At 42.3% G+C, this 17,954-nt stretch overlaps 1 protein-coding gene across 4 annotated transcripts; it reads left to right on the top strand.

The window, feature by feature from the left end:
• Positions 1-2,450: 2,450 nt before the first annotated feature.
• On the top strand, positions 2,451-17,954 carry KPNA7 (karyopherin subunit alpha 7). 4 transcript variants are annotated; one of them, XM_056533754.1, is made up of 11 exons: positions 2,451-2,475; positions 3,031-3,110; positions 4,068-4,202; positions 4,718-4,803; positions 8,075-8,343; positions 9,634-9,716; positions 12,534-12,797; positions 13,016-13,249; positions 14,075-14,257; positions 14,550-14,699; positions 17,769-17,954. In XM_056533754.1, the coding sequence occupies exons 2-11, from the start codon at positions 3,045-3,047 to the stop codon at positions 17,862-17,864; spliced, it is 1,566 nt and encodes a 521-aa protein (XP_056389729.1). In that variant the 5' UTR covers positions 2,451-2,475; positions 3,031-3,044; the 3' UTR covers positions 17,865-17,954. The 4 variants fall into 4 exon arrangements, with proteins under 4 accessions (XP_056389729.1, XP_056389730.1, XP_056389731.1 ...); XM_056533755.1 differs by having other exon boundaries at positions 2,460-2,475; positions 3,028-3,110; XM_056533756.1 differs by lacking the exons at positions 2,451-2,475; positions 3,031-3,110 and adding an exon at positions 3,571-3,603.

Below are 17,954 nucleotides of genomic sequence, written 5' to 3'. Positions count from 1 at the left end.
TACTACTCCCATCATGGAACAGTGTGTTCCATACTGGGAGTAGTAGTACTACCACCTAAAAAATGTAAAAAAAAAAAGTCAAAAACACACACACTACATTTTTATTATTGTCGGCTACATTTTTATTGCCCTGCCCGCCCACATAAATTGATCCCTGTTTAAAAATTACTAAAAATTTTGTTACAAAAAAGACACATTTCGTTAGATACAATTTTTTCCATCACTACTGTATCTTTTTTATTATTATTTTTTTAATGGTACCCTACGAAATTTTATTAAAAAAGGTATCTCCATCACTTTTTTGGATCGCTGAAGTCCAAAAAAGAATTAAAAACACCGGCAAAAACGAAAGTTAAAACCAACATGGCGTTTTTCTTGGCGTTTTTGCTCTCTCGTAGACTTCTATGGGGGGAAAACGCCATGATTTCTGTGCAAAAAAGGCCAAACTAGGTTTTGTTGGGCGTTTGGAAAAAACTGCCTCTGAGCCCAAAATTGCTGAAAAACGCCAAACTGAAAAATGCCAAGTGGATTTGGCATTTTGCAGTTTACTACTGACTTGCAGCTAACATCTGGACTTGGCGTTTTTTTGCTGAAAAAACGCTGTGCAGGAAAATTGGCGTTTTTTTACGGCGTATTTGCAAAAAAAATCCTCAGTGGAATTCCAGCCTTAGGCTAAGTTTCCACTTGTTTTTTTTCTGGCAGTTTTTGGACATCTGCCACTGCAGTTTTTGAGCCAAAGCCAGAAGTGTATTCAAAAGGAATAGGACATATAAAGGAAAGACTTATACTTCTCCTCCCTTATGGATCCACTTCTGACTTTGGCTCAAAAACTGCAGTGGCAGTTATCCAAAAACTGCCAGAAAAAAAACCAAGTGGAAGCTTAGCCTTACTGTTAGGCCGTATGAACATGGGCGTACATTCCATCCCCCCAAAAAAAGCAATAATCATTGTTTTTTGAACATTTGACAATATTCCAACGGAATTCCACACGGACATTCCGCATTGTTAACATTCCATTCCATTTTTTGGAATTCTACCGTGGAATCCAATTAAAGTCAATGGGGCTTTGAATTTCAGCAGACTTTTGTGTTTTGAGAACACAGAATTCTGCTGAAATTATGCTGCAATTCTGCCAAAATTCTGCTGCGGAATTTGTGAACATATCTTAAGGCTGCTGGATCACTTCTAAAAACAGTGTGGACCAGCATATTTCTCTGTTTATGTAAACATAGCCTTAGGGTGCGTTCCCACACGGCGTATTTGCTGCTGCTTATTTTATATTCCCTGTTGAAGTCAATGGGTACCAAAATATGCAGCACCAAATACGCAGCAAATACGCAGCAAAATATGCCACGTGGGAATGCACCCTTAGAGTTTATTCATCCAATATTAAAAAATCTAGAAGCAAAGCTGGTATTTTTGCAATATTTTGATTTCCAAAAACTACTCCCTAATGCACCATGTGAACAAAGCCTTATTGAGCCCTAGCATTACAGACAGGGATATGCATCACATAATGGCAGAGTTTTTTCTCTCCATTGCCAGGTGATGTGTGATGCAATAACCACGCCCTTACTCGTTTTATAAGACACAGGCCCAGGTAGGTGTGCATAGGTTTATTGCTGGTCTAAGTTCTGGTGTGGTGGGAAGGTGTGTGCTACTTGCAGGTTTTTGTGATAGTATGAGGTACTTTGTATTTTTAAGTGGTTATGCAGTTTTATTACACTACAGAGGAGTCGGAGCTTTGCATCTCTTTTTGCCTGCACATAAATATGGTACATCTGCTTCTCTACAAAATGTATAACTATGACATGGGGAACGCTAAGTGTGTTCTTTATAATTTTAGCTTAGATGTTAGCAACTTTCTAAGTGTGGTCTGGCTGGTGTCCTATTGTGCAAAATTGAGTCTTTACACAAAATGAATCTGTTCTGTTCCTAGCTGGCACCAGGCAGGCTCCTTGTTGAGACTTGTGTTCCAGTCAGCTGTTTGAAGTTTAAAGGGATACTCTGCCCCTGGAAGTATTATCCCCTGTACCATTGCTGCCCTGTCAGGCAGACTCTCTATTTCAGTGACCCACTGCCCCCAAACCCCTCCCCCCCCCCCCCCCCCCCCCAGCTACATAAATAGTACAAAGTGCCTGTTCAATGTAATGTGTGTCTATATATATATATATATATATATATATATATATATATATATATATATATATATATATATATATATATATATATATATATATAATTTTTTTTTTTTTAATACTGTTGTGTTGTAACCAAGGAAGGTACCAGTGACCTATGGGACCCCTCCAGAGTCTCCCCCCCCCCCCCCCCCCCATATAAACCCTGGGTGGAGCTAGTTCAGTCTGAGTCTTTACTGAGATTCAGTACAGTCAAGTCCCAAGAGTGTCCAGAGGAGGCCTAAAGCCTACCACTCATCCCAAAGTCCACTACCCCACAGGTGAATGTCAAAACCTGGTAAGCTGCAGGGTGAAGTCTGTCAAGTCAGTCTAGTTGCCAGTCAAGATCAGTCTGTATACAGTCAGCGTGGGCCCGCAGCAAATTGTCCAAATCCACTTTTTAAGTCCCAGTGAGCCCTAGAGTTTCTGAAGTCACTGGTCATCTTCTTGGAACTAACTGAGCTGTCAAGACTATTACATCTGTCTACCTCAGAAAAGTTGCTGCTCTTTAATTTGGAGTCACTATTTGCCCCGTGCCCAGCCCAGGCTCCAGCGGTATACCTTCGGGTGGTGAAGAGGTTAAACCATGCCCTGGTGGTTAAACCATGCCCTGGTGTCACGAACACAAGGGGTTAATGCCATCTGCCCTTATCACACACAGAACAAAGATGAGAAGATCTGAGAGAAAAAGCTTTGTAATATAGTGGACAAAAATGATATAATTTTTTTTTTTCTCCTGTTACCAAGTTTCTCATATTCACTCATGTTCTATTGACCTATGCAAGGTTGGTTCGATTGACTGTGCCAATGTAAAGTTGTGGTTTTACTGTGATCTACAATTTTGTTATAGCAGTTACCTGAAAAAAGATGCCACCTGCAAATGAAACGGATGATCGTATGAAAAAATTTAAGAACAAGGGCAAAGACACGGCAGTAAGTATACTTATGCTGCAGTTTCCTTGTTTTTTAGCATACCCCATATGCTTTTTTATTAAATCTTCTTCTGGTGGTGTGGTGTAAGGGGATAAGATGTCTGTTCGCGGTCTGGCCCGCCGCTAGGAACCCCTGTGATATCCCTGCGCACCTGGCGTTGGTAGTGTCGAATGTAGTACAGGAGGCTCAGGAAATCATGGCCATGTACCCTCAATGCAAGTCTATGGGAGGGGGTGTGACGGCAATCACGCCCCCTCCCGTAGACTTGCATTGAGGGGGCAAGGCTGTGACGTCGCGAGCAGGGTGTGACAGTGATGTCACAAGCCTCCACCCCGAAGTTCACTCCGTGCACCGGATGTCTGGGGTGCTGCAGCCAAGATAGCGGAGGTCCCCAGCAGTGGGACCCCCATGATCAAACATCTTATCCTCTGGCTATGGGATAAGATGTCTACGGGCGGAGCACCCCTTTAATTCAATGAAGCCCCTGTGTCGTGTATTTATTTTTTTTTTCTCTTCTCCCCATACAGATTTGTGTTGCTGGGGGAGGGGTTTTTATTAAACCTCTTGTATGGCATTTTTCTTATGCACAAAACTAACTTGTTTTTTTATTTTTATTTTATAATTATTGCTGACAGTACTTTCCTTTTTGGAAGGGAAGTAGCAGCCTGACACAGTAAATTGCCCTTTATGTTAGCAGAAATCTATACCAGTTCATAGTGCAGTTGAAGATGAGCCAAATTTATTAAGAGACCTGTAGAACTCTTAAGTAATCTCCAGTTTTTCCATACACAATGCATGGTGTGTGCCAAACCACCTCTCTATGCATTGAAGATTGCAGTGGTCCCAGAGTCCGGACCGCTCCTTGCAATCAGACGCAAATGCGATATCATGTGGCAAATAACAAACTCTAAAATTCATTTGGGTAAAGTGTGTGTGTGTGTTTATTGTTAACTGTAGGAGCTAAGACGACGGAGAGTAGAAGTTAGTGTGGAGCTCAGAAAGGCAAAGAAAGATGAACAGATCCTCAAAAGAAGGAATGTCACTTCATTTCCAGAAGATGAGGCTCTCTCACCGGAACAGAAAGGTCAACAGGTAACTTAACACTTAATTCTAGCAAGCCTTTTCTGACCAAACCTAAAAAATAATTACAGAATTTTAAATTTACAACATAGTAATACTTCACAACACTTGTAGTTCCCAATACTCTAATAGCACAACATTATATTAATTTGGGAGAGATTTATCAAAACCTCTCTAGAAGAAAAGCTGCTGAGTTGCCCATAGCAACCAATCAGATGGCTTCTTTCTTTTTTCAGAAAGAAGCAATCTGGTTGCTATGGGCAACTTTTCCTCTGGACAGGTCTTGATAGATCTCCCCCCCCCCCCCCCCCCCATTAAGTTTATCATATAAGGGGGGGGGATTTTTATTTATTTTTACTTTTAACCAAACATTAACCCTCCAGACTCACAATATTGAATATTTTTTTTTTTTGCCAGTAAACTGTATTTACTTCATTCTGATGCCTTTTTAAATCTGACTGTATTATGTTTGTGGCACTGTTGTGCATCTGCTTAACTGTGACTTTGTGGGGTTTCTGTTTTTTTAGATTCCCCCTCTTTCCTTAGATGAAATAGTAGAAGGAATTAATTCTGGAGACCCAGATCTTGAATTGAAGTGCACACAATCTGCAAGGTAACCGATGTCTTTTCAAAGAAATTGACTCAATAGCTCCCATAATGGCCCAGCGTTATCAATGCCGTTTAACAGCAAGATGGCATAAATTAAACTTAATCTCTTGGTTCACACATGGGTGCAATCTAACAAAGCTGTACAAAAGTAACAAACTTTTAGTGTAAGCCTCCCTAATAGTGTTGCTCGCGAATATTCGCAATTCGAATATTATTCGCGAATATCGCATATTCGCGAATTTCGCGAATATAGCGCTATATATTCGTAATTACAAATATTCGTTTTTTTTTTTTTTTTTTTTTTTTTTTTTTTTTCTTCACAGTACACATCACAGTGATCATCCCTCTCTGCTTCCAGCTTGTGTGGTGTAAAGAAGGCTGTAATACTACTGTGTGAGACTGGCGTGCGAAAATTCGCATATGCATAAATTCGCAAATGCGAAAATTAGCATATGCTAATTTTCGCATATGCGAATTTACGCGCGTGTTAATTTTGTGTATGCCAATATTCACCTATGTTAATTTTCGCATACGTGAATATTCACATATGCGAAAATAAAACGAGAATATAATGAATATGCGAATATTCGCGAATATATGACGAATATTCGTCCATATATTCGCGAATTCGAATATGGCCTATGCCGCTCAACACTACTCCCTAATTGAGTAAACATTTCCATCATATTGTCTTACTGTGCCACTAAAAAATGTCATGGCCTTATTCCCAAAATTGGCATAAATTATTGCCAGAAATGTACTCCAGCTTAGAATGTGGACTTCGAAGTCTGGTTTGTGTGATACACCTATGAGGTTTAAGCCTGTTAATCTGCTATTGAAGCTGGTCTTAAAATTCTCTCCCCCCCCCCCCCCCCTCCCCCAATTTTAATAATTTTTTTTTAAATACATAAAAAAAAAAAGAATTTTAACAAAAAAATACAACTGATAGAGAACTGTTAAGGAGATGAGACTGATCTGCTGAATTTTCACAGCCTGGCATGCCTTCTTACATGTCCTCGCTTCCTGCCCTCTCCTTTATTGATGTACAGGATTGGGAGATGAGGGGTAATGTTGATTTCTGGGCTGTGGCACTTAAGCAGTTTGGCCCCATCTCTTTAAAAAAATGGCAGCAAATACAGCTGACATATTCTCTTTAACACTTTTTTTTTCCTTGTTGAGTGGCAGTGTCTAAAACTACATATACATGTATTAAAGCGGTACCGACCATATCACAGAAAAAAGGTTGTTACTCTGTACCTGATCATGTACATATAACTCTTGTGTCTAGTGTGGTGAGGAACTGTGTGGAAAGCCTTGTGGGGTGTAAGTTAGTTGGGGTGTTGCTGTTCTAGATACTGAAAGGGCGCTGTTAACCCTTGTCACTAGTGACACCAGGGTGAGGGTTAAAACTCTGTAGTGATGCTGGGCCTATCGCCACACTTCCCAAGAGCGATAGGTGAGTGTGAAATTGTCCACAGCAGTGCTGAACTTAAAACTTGCGGAATCTTTACTGAAGATTTTCTGTATCTGCAATAACGGTAACAGTCTATTGAAACAGCACAGCAGTGATTTACAGATGCTTAGGACCGGAAAGTTCTCTTTAGCTTTAGAGGATTGTATTTGCATAGATCCTGCTGAGGTAACAGGGAATTGTATGAACTATCTGTCTCTAGCGCAGGCTTAGGCCTAGTAATTTGTCTTGTAAGCTGCGGAGGTCCTACCTCGTCCAGAGTAGGCAACCCAAGAGAGCTATCAAGATGGCGCAGCTCCCTTATATGGGCATATATATTTGGATTGGTCCAATCAGCTGTCGCTCACCATTGCGTTGTGGGCGATCACATGTCAGGAGAACCACCAAAGGTCCTTCAGCAAAACCTTAGTTCTGAACTAAGTTACATGACCCGCAGGTCCTGCGACGCAACCAAGGTAGGAATCTTGAATAGACATAGTTAGTTAATATTTTATGTAAATAAGGGGTGACGAGGGGCTAGCTAAGGTAGAGGACCCCCACTGATCCTAGGGACTCTGTCTTTGGGGACCTCACCACAAGGTAACGTATGAAATACGGTACCGGGACACCACACTAGCTTCTGTAATTCTCTTAAAATCAGCTTATATCAGATCACGCAGAATTTTCATCTTCTCACAGGCAGGGGGCGTGTCCCTCTCTTGCCCTCACTGTACATGACTAAACTTCCTCCTGCACGGTCACTGAACTGTCAGCTGTCCTCCTTTTGTAATCTCCCTAATACTGGGCTGCCACACTGTAACAAACCCCCTCCCCATACTACTGGTGTACATGTTGCTGTATAAGGCTGAACATTCTGTTACACTTCTGCTCCTTCTCTATGCCATGGACAGAGCTCTGCACTGAAACCTTCTCCTTCTCTCACTGGATGCTGGGGAGGTGAGGGGTGTTGCCTCCTCTCAGCCAATCACAGCAGCTCACACCCTGCCAGCTCGGTGTTCAGAGATCTTCACACAGGGAGTCTACACAGGCTTGTAAAGCCTCCCCCTCACTTCCTGTACTCACACAGACTAGCTAATGTTGGAAAGACCATAGTAACAGGTAGGGGACATTTTGAGGACCTCTAGTGGTCACTTTTATAGGAGTAGTTTTCTAAGAGAAACTGTGGGGAAAAAAATAATGAAATGGTATTAGAGATGCTTATTTTCCATGGCTCTATTGTTTGTGTGTTTTTATTTTTTAAATAGTTTTGGTGACAGTGACCATTTAAACATTAAGCCATATTTTGAGTTTATGCCAAAGATGAGGAAAATGCACCTTGACAAGTTTACCTTAACACCAATTTGCTGGGAAGTGGTGGTGGAATTGGGCTAGGTTCACACTACGTTTTGTAACTACGGTTCCCATATACGGCTGGGAGGAGGGGGGGGGCGGAGCTTAATCGCGGCGCCCGCACTCAGCCGTATAGGGGAACCATGTTTAATGCATGTCTATGAGCTGACCGGTGTGAACCGCAGCCTCCGGTCAGCTGCTTTTTCGGTCGTATGCAGTTTCCTGACCACAGGCCAAAACGTGGTCGACCGCGTTTTTGCCTACAGTCGGGAAACCGCATGCAGTTTCACTCCGGTCGGCTCAGACATGCATTAAATACGGTTCCCCCTATACAGCTGAGTGCGGGCACCATGATTAAGCCCCGCTCCTCCCAGCCGTATACGGGAACCGTAGTTACAAAACTTAGTGTGAACCTAGCCTAAGTGGGTGGTGTATTAGTCTAGAATTCCTTTGACTTCTATAATTATTCTTCCAGGAAAATGCTGTCTCGGGAAAGGAATCCTCCACTAAATGACATAATTGAAGCTGGACTAATACCAAAACTGGTGGATTTTCTGAGCTACCATGATAACAGCACTCTGCAGTTTGAAGCAGCTTGGGCACTTACAAATATTGCTTCTGGCACCTCTGAACAAACTAAAGCTGTGGTTGATGGAGGAGCAATTCCTGCCTTCATATCTTTGGTGTCCTCACCCCACATGCAGATTAGTGAACAAGCAGTTTGGGCTTTAGGAAACATTGCTGGTAAGACTTGGAGAATAGATTGCTAAAGTCTTTAATGGGACAATAGACTGGTGTATCTTCCTACTATATTGCTATTGACTGTTACAATAAAGACTCATTCACTGGCTCGGCAATTAAAGACCACCCAGTGAAGCACTGGTTATTGAAATAGTCTCTACTGGTATGTATAACCTACTCTTACTGTATAGTAGTGCATACTTGCCACAACTTAAAGTGAAACTGTCATCAATATTTACAGCATGTAAAAGCTGTGGAAGGCTGGGTTCACACCACGTTTTGTTTAAATACGGCTCTCGTATACGGTTGGGAGGAGCTTAATCGTGGCGCCCGCACTCAGCCGTATTCGGGAACCGTATTTAATGTCTGTCTGAGCCGACCGGAGTGAACCGCAGCCTCCGGTCAGCTTAGTTTTCGGCCGTATGTAGTTTCCCGACCGCAGGCAAAAACGTGGTCGACCACGTTTTCGCCTGCGGTCAGGAAACGCATACAGCCGAAGAGGAAGCTGACCGGAGGCTGCAGTTCACTTCGGTCGGCTCAGACAGACATTAAATACGGTTCCCGAATACGGCTGAGTGGGGGCGCCACGATTAAGCCCCGCCCCCTCCTCCGCCGTATTTAACAACGTGGTGTGAACCCAGCCTAATGGATTACTGTGCTACACAGATTTTACATGCTGTGAATAGCTTTAGGGGATAAATATTGACAGTTTCACTTTAAAGGTGGTATTCCAGCTCTGAAATTGTCCTCCATTCTAGAGATTTTTTGGTGGTTTAGGGAGTAGTCCCGTAGGTCACACGTGTAATACGCATAAGGTTAAGAAAACGCATACCAGGATTAACTTGGGGTAGGAACACACTACATTCTGGCCCCCACTAATCATATCTGTTGGCATCCTGCCAAAAATGGGACGCCAATATATACTGTCAAAGGGAGCAGCATTTCACTTCTACTGCCGAACAGTCACACCTAGTGTCTTTGTTCAGGAAATGTGTTATTTTAAGCGCACTCATAATGGGCTGTTGCGCTCTTGAAATGGTGCACACGTCCCAAAAGGAGTGACTAGGTGACTCCTTTCGGCCATAGAAGTGAATGTGGTCCGCTGCGCCCATTAACAGTATACATCGGCATTCTGTCTTCGGCGGGATGCCTATAGATAGGATTGATGGGGGGCCAAAATGTAGTGTGGTGTTACCCTTACAACTAAATCATTGAGGGTTCCCAACTTGTATTATTAGAGGTCCCAGAAATTGTGCAATTAGAAAGTAAACAATGTATCATTGTGTTTTCTAGGTGATGGTCCGATGTACAGAGATGCATTGATCAACTGCAATGTGATTCCACCACTTTTATCCTTGGTTACGCCACAGACTCCGGTACTTTTCCAATTGTTTACATTGTTTAACCGTTTTACAGGTTACAAATGGCAAGGTGTAGAACTGCTTATTAACAAACAAAAATTTATTTTTTTTCTCATGGTTTTACAAACCAGCTTATATAGGTTAGAAACAGTTACTGGCTGTGATCTGCTTAAATGGGCCCTTGAATTTACAAAAATTTCTTATATAATGTAGATAATTACACATGTAGACTTTAATATACAGTATCTCACAAGTGAGTATGCTCATTTCTGGGAATATTACATTTTTTTCATGTGAAAACACTGAAGAAATGACATACTGCAATGTATAGTAATGTTGCTCAAAATAACTCAACACACAGCCTTTAATGTCTAAACCTTGGTACCAAAAGTGAGTACACCCCCTAAGTATCAATATTCTGTGTGGCTGCCATTATTGTCCAGCACTGCCTCAAGCTACACAGGCTGCCACTGGAGTCCTTCCACTTAACCATCAGCTCTGTTAACTGAGTCATGGAGGTTAGATCTTCTGCTCGCTCACCTTCCGTTTGAGGATGCCCAGTAGGGTTTACAGCTGGAGACATGCTGAGTCACCACTTTAACAATTATTGTCTTCAGCAAGATAGTGGTTGTCTTGGTGTCTTTAGGGTTGGAATACTGCCCTATGGTACAGTCTCGGAAGGGATCATGCTCTGCTTCAGTATGTCACAGTACTACATCATTCATGTTTCCCTCAAACTGTAGCTCTCCAGTGCCAGCAGCATTCATGCAGGCCCAGACATGACACCCTCGCCACTATTCTTGAATGTAGGCAAGAAACACACTTGTGTTTGTACTCCTCATCTGGTCGCACCGCACACTTGAGATGATAGACTTATTTGGTTAAGATGGTCATGGGACATGGTTCCAGTAATCAATGTCCATGGTCTACTTGTCTTCACCAAACTTTTTTACATATTTTTATTTTTTTTTTCTTAAATATACACACGATTCCTGATCAGCTGAGTGGACGGCAGGAGGGTCCTTACCTGCCTCCTCACTGTCCGATCGGTCTTCTGCTGCTCTGTCAGCCATGCAGGCTGGAGCAGCAGAGCACCAATAACGCTGATCAATGCTATGGCGTAGCATTGAAAATTGCATGTAATGGTCCCCTATGATTTAACGCCTTCCCTAATAAGTGTGAATAAACCTTTGTTTATTTTTAAATATATAAATTTTTTAATGGGCAAACATCTGTGGTATCGCGGCATACATGTCTGAACTATAAAAATATAACTTTTAACCCCTAAAGGATGCAGGGAGTACAGGTACACCCTGACATCCTGGTACTTAGGATGTACAGGTATGCCCGAGTCCTTAAGTCTTGCTAATGTGGATCCTGGTTGCTACAGGCAGCTAGGACCCACAGCTAATGCCGGGCACCATGGATTTGGCCGATGCCTGGCATTAACCTTTTTAGACGCTGTGATCAAAGTTGATCACAGCATCTAAAGTGAAAGTAAAACTATCCCAGCAGCTCAGTAGAGCTCATCGGGACTACCGCGACAGAATCATGATGTCCCAATTAGTTTACTAGACAGGAGGGTCCTCACCTGCCTCCTGATCATTTGATAGGCGATCTACTGCTCCATGCCTGGCTGGAGCAGCAGAGTGCCGATAACACTGATCAGTGCTATGCTGTGGCATAGCAGTGATTAGTGTATGCAATCAGAAGGTTGCATGGTATAGCCCCCTGTGGGGGCTAAAAGTGTTAATTTAAAAAAAAAATAGGAAAAGGGTGATTCAAACTCTTATTACGGGGCGCTTATTCACTTTGTTCTTTTTATGAAATGTATTAAAATCATGTGGTGCCGCCGCATGCGTAAACGCCAAAAACGATTAAAATATAAAATTGGCTAAACATCACTGGCGTACACGTAAAAAAACTAAAGTCCAAAACTGTATTTTTGGTCACTTCATATACCATAAAAAGCAATCAAAAGTCCCATGAAAACAAAAATGGTGCCAATAAAAACTAGACCACGGCACAAAATGAACCCTCATATAGCCCCGTATGCGGAAAAATAGTTATAGGGGGCAGATGACAATTTTAAACATATTAATTTTGGTGCATGCACTTATAATTTTTAAAGTAGTAAAATGAATAAAACCTACATAAATTGGGTATCCCTGTAACCATATGGACCTACAAGATGTAGTAGTTTTACAGAGAAGTGCACTGCGCAGAAACGGAAGCTCTAAAGTAGCAAAATGACTTATATTTTTTTTATTTATTTTTTTTGATTTCCCTGCATATTGTTAGAAAATAAGTAGTCATTACAAAATACAACTGGTGACACAAAAAAAAAACTAAAGTGCAAAAATTAAGATTGAGTCCTTAAGGGGAATAGCACAGGAATAGTTTATACATAAAAATGCCAGTCTAAAATGGAGTACCGTACTTTTGGTCACTTGATATACCATGAACAAATGCATAAAGCTATAGAAGTAAAACAAAATTTTAAAACCTTTTTTTTAATCGTATTTACCTTCCAACATATACAATATAACAACCATGCATACATAATCTGTGTGTGTAGTATTAAACTTTTTGCAAAGGACAGTACCCATTTAAAGTTCATCTGTAGTCATCCCTTTCATGCTGCCTGGACTGAGTCATTAGGGTGGCAGATCCTCATACCCCCAGCCTTGATAGAGCTCTTCCTTTTTGGGTAAAGGTCTGGTGAGTTGGCAGTCCAATTTGTCAATTGTTTCCTTTTTACAGTTTCTATAGTCCAGTTAAAATCCCCCTCAACATACTGTTTATGAAACTTATTTGTTTTTAAACTTTAAGATTGGATTTCTCCGAAATATTACTTGGACCCTGTCTAACCTTTGCCGGAACAAAAACCCATACCCACCTATGCAAGCTGTTCTTCAAGTCCTGCCAACTCTCACACAGCTATTGCACCATGAAGACAAGGACATCTTGTCAGATACATGTTGGGCTATGTCATATCTCACCGATGGTGCCAATGATAGGATTGATGTAGTGGTAAAGACTGGGGCTGTTGACAGACTCGTACAATTAATGTATAGTCAAGAACTCAGCATTCTGGTGAGTAAATTTTTCAACAATACTATATTATAAATATTTGCCAAACTAAATAAATGAAAGTAAATAGGCTCGTGGCATAGCTAGACAAATTATGGTTTCAGGGGAATTTAAGTTGCCAGAACCACAGGCTACACAATTCCTTGCCATGCACACAATAAGAGAAATATTGTAACGGCACATTCAGATTAATTCTTGTCTTCTCCCAAAACTTTGCTCAGACACCAGCACTTCGGACTGTTGGGAACATAGTCACTGGAACAGACAAACAGACCCAAGTGGCCATAGATACTGGAGCCTTGTCTATCCTGCCTCAGCTTCTGCGGCACATAAAACCAAGTGTTCAGAGGGAAGCGGCATGGGCTCTGAGTAATATTGCAGCAGGACCAGCTCCACAGATTCAACAAATCATTACTTGCGGGCTCCTACCACCACTAGTGGAACTTCTTAATAAGGTAAAGGGTGACCCAACAACTGATAAGTTGCTTCTAATCTCTCACTGTCCATCTGCTTTGGGGGAACTGCGATTACCTAGTGTGAATGATCTGATCGAGGGTCTTGCCTAAATATTGGTGTTGCATTTCACTGTAACCCTCCTGGTATAAGTGCTGAAAGGCTTTCTACACAGAACAGGAAGTGTCGGCTTCATAGGCCTAGTGGCCAGAGAATACTACAAACTTGATTTTAAAATAGATAAAAATGCACGAAAACATCCCATTTTAAACATCAACTTCTTTTAAATAGGTCACTTTTTGATGACCCATTCCCTTTAAGAGGGGTTTTGACTTCAAACTAATGTGCAGGAGTCAAAAGCCCTGGGCTGCATATACTCTCTATGGTAGTGGTGGCACTGGGCAACTGCTGAGCAGCTTCCATTGAAGTAAATAAAAGCTGAGGCTTCTTGCTCTTAAAAAACAGACTTGTCTCTGATGGCATCTGGCACCTCCATAATGACACTCCATCGGGAGATATATTTAATATATTTATATAATATATATAATATATTTATATAATTTATTTATATATTTATATAATATATTTATTTATATATTTATATAATATATTTATATAATATAAATTTCTGAGCATGGCTTTATATTCCTGCATTTGAAATGTTACAAGGTTCAGGGTCTGCATACCCTTGTTGGATACTGTGCTCACTCAATTTGCTCTGGTAATTCTTTGATTAAAAGTTTTATATTTAGACTGACACATGGGCACCAGTGTAACATATACCATAACTTTTTTTTTTTATAATTTTTTTTTTTCCTTCCTCCTAGGGTGACTTTAAGGCACAGAAGGAAGCTGTGTGGGCAGTAACAAACTACACTAGTGGGGGCACTGTGGAGCAGGTAGTACAGTTGGTGCATAGTGGAGTACTGGAGCCGCTTCTCAACCTTCTAACAGTTAAAGACAGCAAAACTATCTTGGTTATTTTAGATGCCATCTCCAACATATTTCTGGTAAGCTCAAAACAAATTATTGAAGTAAACAAAACTGAGGTGGTTGCCAGGCTGCCAAACATAAAATACTTTAAGAAAAGGACTTTTGAGTCTCCAATCATAACATGACTCCTATGTCAAGAATTTTGGCGCTAGAACACACTTGGTGTGTTCCTTATTTAATGTACCAGACCTTGTATGTAAATTTAATGAGTGCCTCTGAGATGTGTTAACTGGTAGAAATTCTACCTGTAAAGAGGCATTTTACACAGGTTCACTGCTTGCTTATAAACACAAATTATTTGTATTTTAGGCTGCTGAAAAACTGGGCGAGTTGGACAAACTCTGTCTAGTTGTAGAGGAGTTAGGAGGGCTGGAGAAGATCGAAGCTTTACAGACACATGACAACCACATGGTTTATAATGCTGCTTTGGCACTTATAGAGAAATACTTCTCAGGCGAGGTATGAAATATGGTGCATAATTTTTTTTCTGTCTAAACTGGTTTTAACGTTTGATCAGTCAAGGTCTGAGTGAAGATCCCTGATCTCTAGATAGTTATAGCTCTTCCTCATGCTTTATGTGCATGCTCCTGGCTTGTCTGTCTGCACGAAATGAGCTTCACTAGAAGTCTATGGGGCTTGTCTTGTGAGACAGAGTGCTGGTCCACATCACGTTTTCCACAATACGTGACCGCATACGGCAGGGGAGCGCTAAAAACTAGCGCTCCCGTATTGAGCTGTATGCGGTCCCAAATGTAACTCATTTCAATGAGCCGGCCAGAGTGAAACGTTGGGTCCGGTCGGCTCATTTCCCCCTACCAATCCCCCCCCCCCCCCCTCATAAGCGCTCTTACATGCGTACCTAAAACCGTGGTTAAGAAATTAAGCGGATCCCTCCAGGGAACAAACCAGGATAGAGGCAGCGCACAGGACTTCAAAGGTAAAATGGTTTATTTACCCGGCATGCTCGCATGCCGGGTAAATAAACCATTTTACCTTTGAAGTCCTGTGCGCTGCCTCTATCCTGGTTTGTTCCCTGGAGGGATCCGCTTAATTTCTTCGCCTGTGTGTCCAGGAGCAGCTGCCGCTCTTCGCCTGTTGCAGGGTCACTTCACGCCTTCACCATAGTTGTACTTGGTCGCAGTACAACTAGACTTGGTGAGCAAGTTTTCTTGTCTATTATCTTTGCTTTTACATTACGCTATCACACTAGGAGCGCTCTCCTTGTCTGTCTAAAACCGTGGTTGACCAGTTTTGGGTACGGTTGTAAAAGCGCATACGGGGGAAGAAATTAGCCAACCGAACGTTTCACTCTGGCCGGCTCATTGAAATGAATTACTTGCGGGACCGCATACAGCTCAATACGGGAGGGCTAGTTTTTTAGCTCTCCTCTGCCATATGCGGTCCCGTATTGCGGAAAACATGATGTGAACCAGCCTGCCCTGGCTATCTAGAGATCAGTGGGGGTGAACACTTGGGTGACTTATCAAGCTTATGTGTGGTAGCCCTTGGGGGGGGGGGGGGGGGAAATATAATACAGTGTGGGTGTTGCTTCGGTATATGAGGGGTTAATTTAACCCCTGTCACTTGTGATCCCAGGGTGAGGGTTAATATGCTGAGGTAAATCTTCGGCCTATCGCCACCCTTCCCAGAAACGATAGGTGTGTGCTTAAATGAATAAAGGTCCACAATAGGGATGAACTTGAACTTGCATAAACTTTACTGAAGTACTTGCGGTACATCCAATTAACAGCAAGTCTTAGTAATACAGTCTCTATACAGCTCAGCAATGATTGACAGATGCTGCGGACCATTGATTTATCCAAGGATTAATAGAATTAGGATTTGTGCAGAGATCTGTCTGGATTTAGGGGTCTGTTTAGGTCCGGTGATCTTGCGAAGTTAACAGAGATTGAGAACTCAGTTTTGTATGAATGGCCGTTGCCGCAAGGCTTGGGCCTAGTCACTGCGGAAGATAGCTGCGCAGATCCGTCCTCATCACCAGCGCAGGAACAAGAGATCGATTTTAATGTCCGCCGCTCCCTTATATGGGCAGGGCTGTTTTGGATTGGTCCGTGTCAGTTGTCACTCACCGTTACAAGGCATGGTGGGTGAACACTTCACTGGGACCTCCTAAGGTCCTAAAGCAAAAACGGGGTTTTCCACCTGATCACATGACCCGCAGGTCCTGTTACGCTACAAACAGGTAGACAATTCAATATATACACTTTTTATACTTATAACTATATAAATATCAGAACTACTATACATTTAGTGGCTAAGAGGTGACAAGGGGGAAGACTAGAAAAGAGGGACCCCGACGTCCTAGGGACTCTGACTATGGGGACCTCTACATAGGTAACGTATAAAATACGTTACCGGGACACATATTTTGTTACATTGAACACTTACAAGTAGGGCAACCTGCTATTACGGCACCCTGCTATTACGGCTTTTTGGGGGGGCTTTTTCTCCTGAGTACAGAAATACCTCATATGTGGCCCTTAACTGTTTCCCTGAAATACGACAGGGCTCTGAAGTGAGAGCGCCATGCACATTTGAGGTCTAAATTAGGGAATCACTGGCATAGAATACCCCTATGTTATCCCTAACAGGGTGCCTCCAGCTGTTGCTAAACTCCCAGCATGCCCAGTCAGTGGCTGTCCGAAAAATGCCTGGAGTTGTTGTTTTGCAACAGCTGGAAACTCAGTTTTGGAAACTCTGTTGTACGATACGTTTTTCATTTTTATTGGGGGGGGGGGGGGGGCGGGGGGGAAGGGAAGAGACAGTGTAAGGGGGTGTGTATGCAGTGTTTAACACTTTTATTATGTGGTAGTGTTTTTAGGGTACATTTGCACTGGCGGAGGTTTACCGCGAGTTTCCCACTAGGAGTCCGCGCTGCGGCGAAAAATTTGCCGCAGCTCAAACTTCAAGCTGTAAACCTTCCTGTGTGAATGTACATTCACGTGTGGGGGTGGGGGGGGGGGGACCTCCAGCTTTTACAACTCCCAGCATGTACTAACAGACCGTGCATGCTGGGAGTTGTAGTTTTGCAAAAGCTGGAGGCACACTGGTTGGGAAAATACTGCGTTGGGTAACAGAACTTAACTGAAGGATTTTCCAACCAGTGCCTCCAACTGTTGCGAAACTGCAACTCCCAGCATGTACTGATCACCGAAGGGCATGCTGGGAGATGTAGTTATGCAACAGCTGGAGGTACGCAACTACAACTCCCAGCATGTCGAGACATCTGTTTGGGCATGCTAGGCTTTGCAGTTTTGCAACATCTGGAGGGCTATTAGAAACCACTATATAGTGACCCCCATCATGCCTGGGGCATTTGCACAGGGTGCCTGCTGATCCATATGAGCAGTCACCCCCATCCAATTCCCACGGGCGTACAGGTACATCCTGGGTCCTTAAGTACCAGGGTGTCAATGCGTACCTGTATGCCCTGGGTCCTTAAACGGTTAATTTGTAATAAAAGGAATCAATTAACCCTTTTCTTATGAATAGAATTTCTAATTTCAGGAGGTGGATGACATGGCTATATTGGAACCAGAAGCTACTAAGGACACCTACACATTCCAAGCACCAAATGTACAGAAAGAGACTTTCAACTTCTAAAATGTAATGGTTGATAAGATAAAATCGGTAAATTTGTTTAAAATAAATTTGTATCTGAGGTTGACCCTCAATAAAACTACAGTTCAAGCA

This window comes from Hyla sarda, chromosome 8 (assembly GCF_029499605.1).
Source record: "Hyla sarda isolate aHylSar1 chromosome 8, aHylSar1.hap1, whole genome shotgun sequence".
NCBI lineage: Eukaryota > Metazoa > Chordata > Amphibia > Anura > Hylidae > Hyla > Hyla sarda.
The sequence above is the reverse complement of the archived record's forward strand: the minus strand, read 5'-3'. Positions and strand labels throughout refer to the sequence as shown.

Coding starts and splice junctions, on each gene's coding strand:
- KPNA7 (XM_056533754.1), top strand. CDS start 3,045: ATGCCACCTGCAAATGAAACGGATGATCGTATGAAAAAATTTAAGAAC. Junction 8,344..9,633: donor GGCTTTAGGAAACATTGCTG/GTAAGACTTGGA, acceptor TGTGTTTTCTAG/GTGATGGTCCGATGTACAGA. Junction 12,798..13,015: donor GTCAAGAACTCAGCATTCTG/GTGAGTAAATTT, acceptor AACTTTGCTCAG/ACACCAGCACTTCGGACTGT.